The 304-nt window shown below is 69.7% G+C and overlaps 1 protein-coding gene across 1 annotated transcript in view; it reads right to left on the bottom strand.

Moving 5' to 3' along the window:
* LAMTOR2 (late endosomal/lysosomal adaptor, MAPK and MTOR activator 2) overlaps window positions 1-95 on the bottom strand; it is a gene marked incomplete at its 3' end in the record, with an annotated part of 1116 nt that extends 1021 nt beyond the window's left edge. Inside the window, exon 1 of the mRNA XM_010295496.1 lies at window positions 82-95. Within this exon, the coding sequence (XP_010293798.1) occupies window positions 82-95 (14 nt within the window). The remainder of the gene's footprint in view (window positions 1-81) is intronic.
* Between the last annotated feature and the right edge of the window lie 209 nt (window positions 96-304).

Below are 304 nucleotides of genomic sequence, written 5' to 3'. Positions count from 1 at the left end.
GGGCCCTGCTGCAAACCAGGCACCAGCCTGGCGGGCAACCGCTGTGTACCGTGCACGGCCCCAGCACCGTGCACCACGTACCGCACACCGTGCATGGCCCCAGCACTGTACACGGCACCCGGCACTGTGCACCATGTACTGCGCACAGCCTATGGCCCCAGCACCGTGCACCACGTACTGCGCACCGTGCACAGCCCTGCGCACCACGCGTGCCCCTTGCAGGCCCCCTCGCCCCCCGGGGGGGCATTTCCAGGGCAGGGGGAAGGAAGCATCTCCTGGCAGTACCACCCTGCGCCGAGTGGGA

Source organism: Phaethon lepturus, unplaced genomic scaffold (assembly GCF_000687285.1).
Source record: "Phaethon lepturus isolate BGI_N335 unplaced genomic scaffold, ASM68728v1 scaffold50879, whole genome shotgun sequence".
Classification (NCBI taxonomy): domain Eukaryota; kingdom Metazoa; phylum Chordata; class Aves; order Phaethontiformes; family Phaethontidae; genus Phaethon; species Phaethon lepturus.
The sequence above is the reverse complement of the archived record's forward strand: the minus strand, read 5'-3'. Positions and strand labels throughout refer to the sequence as shown.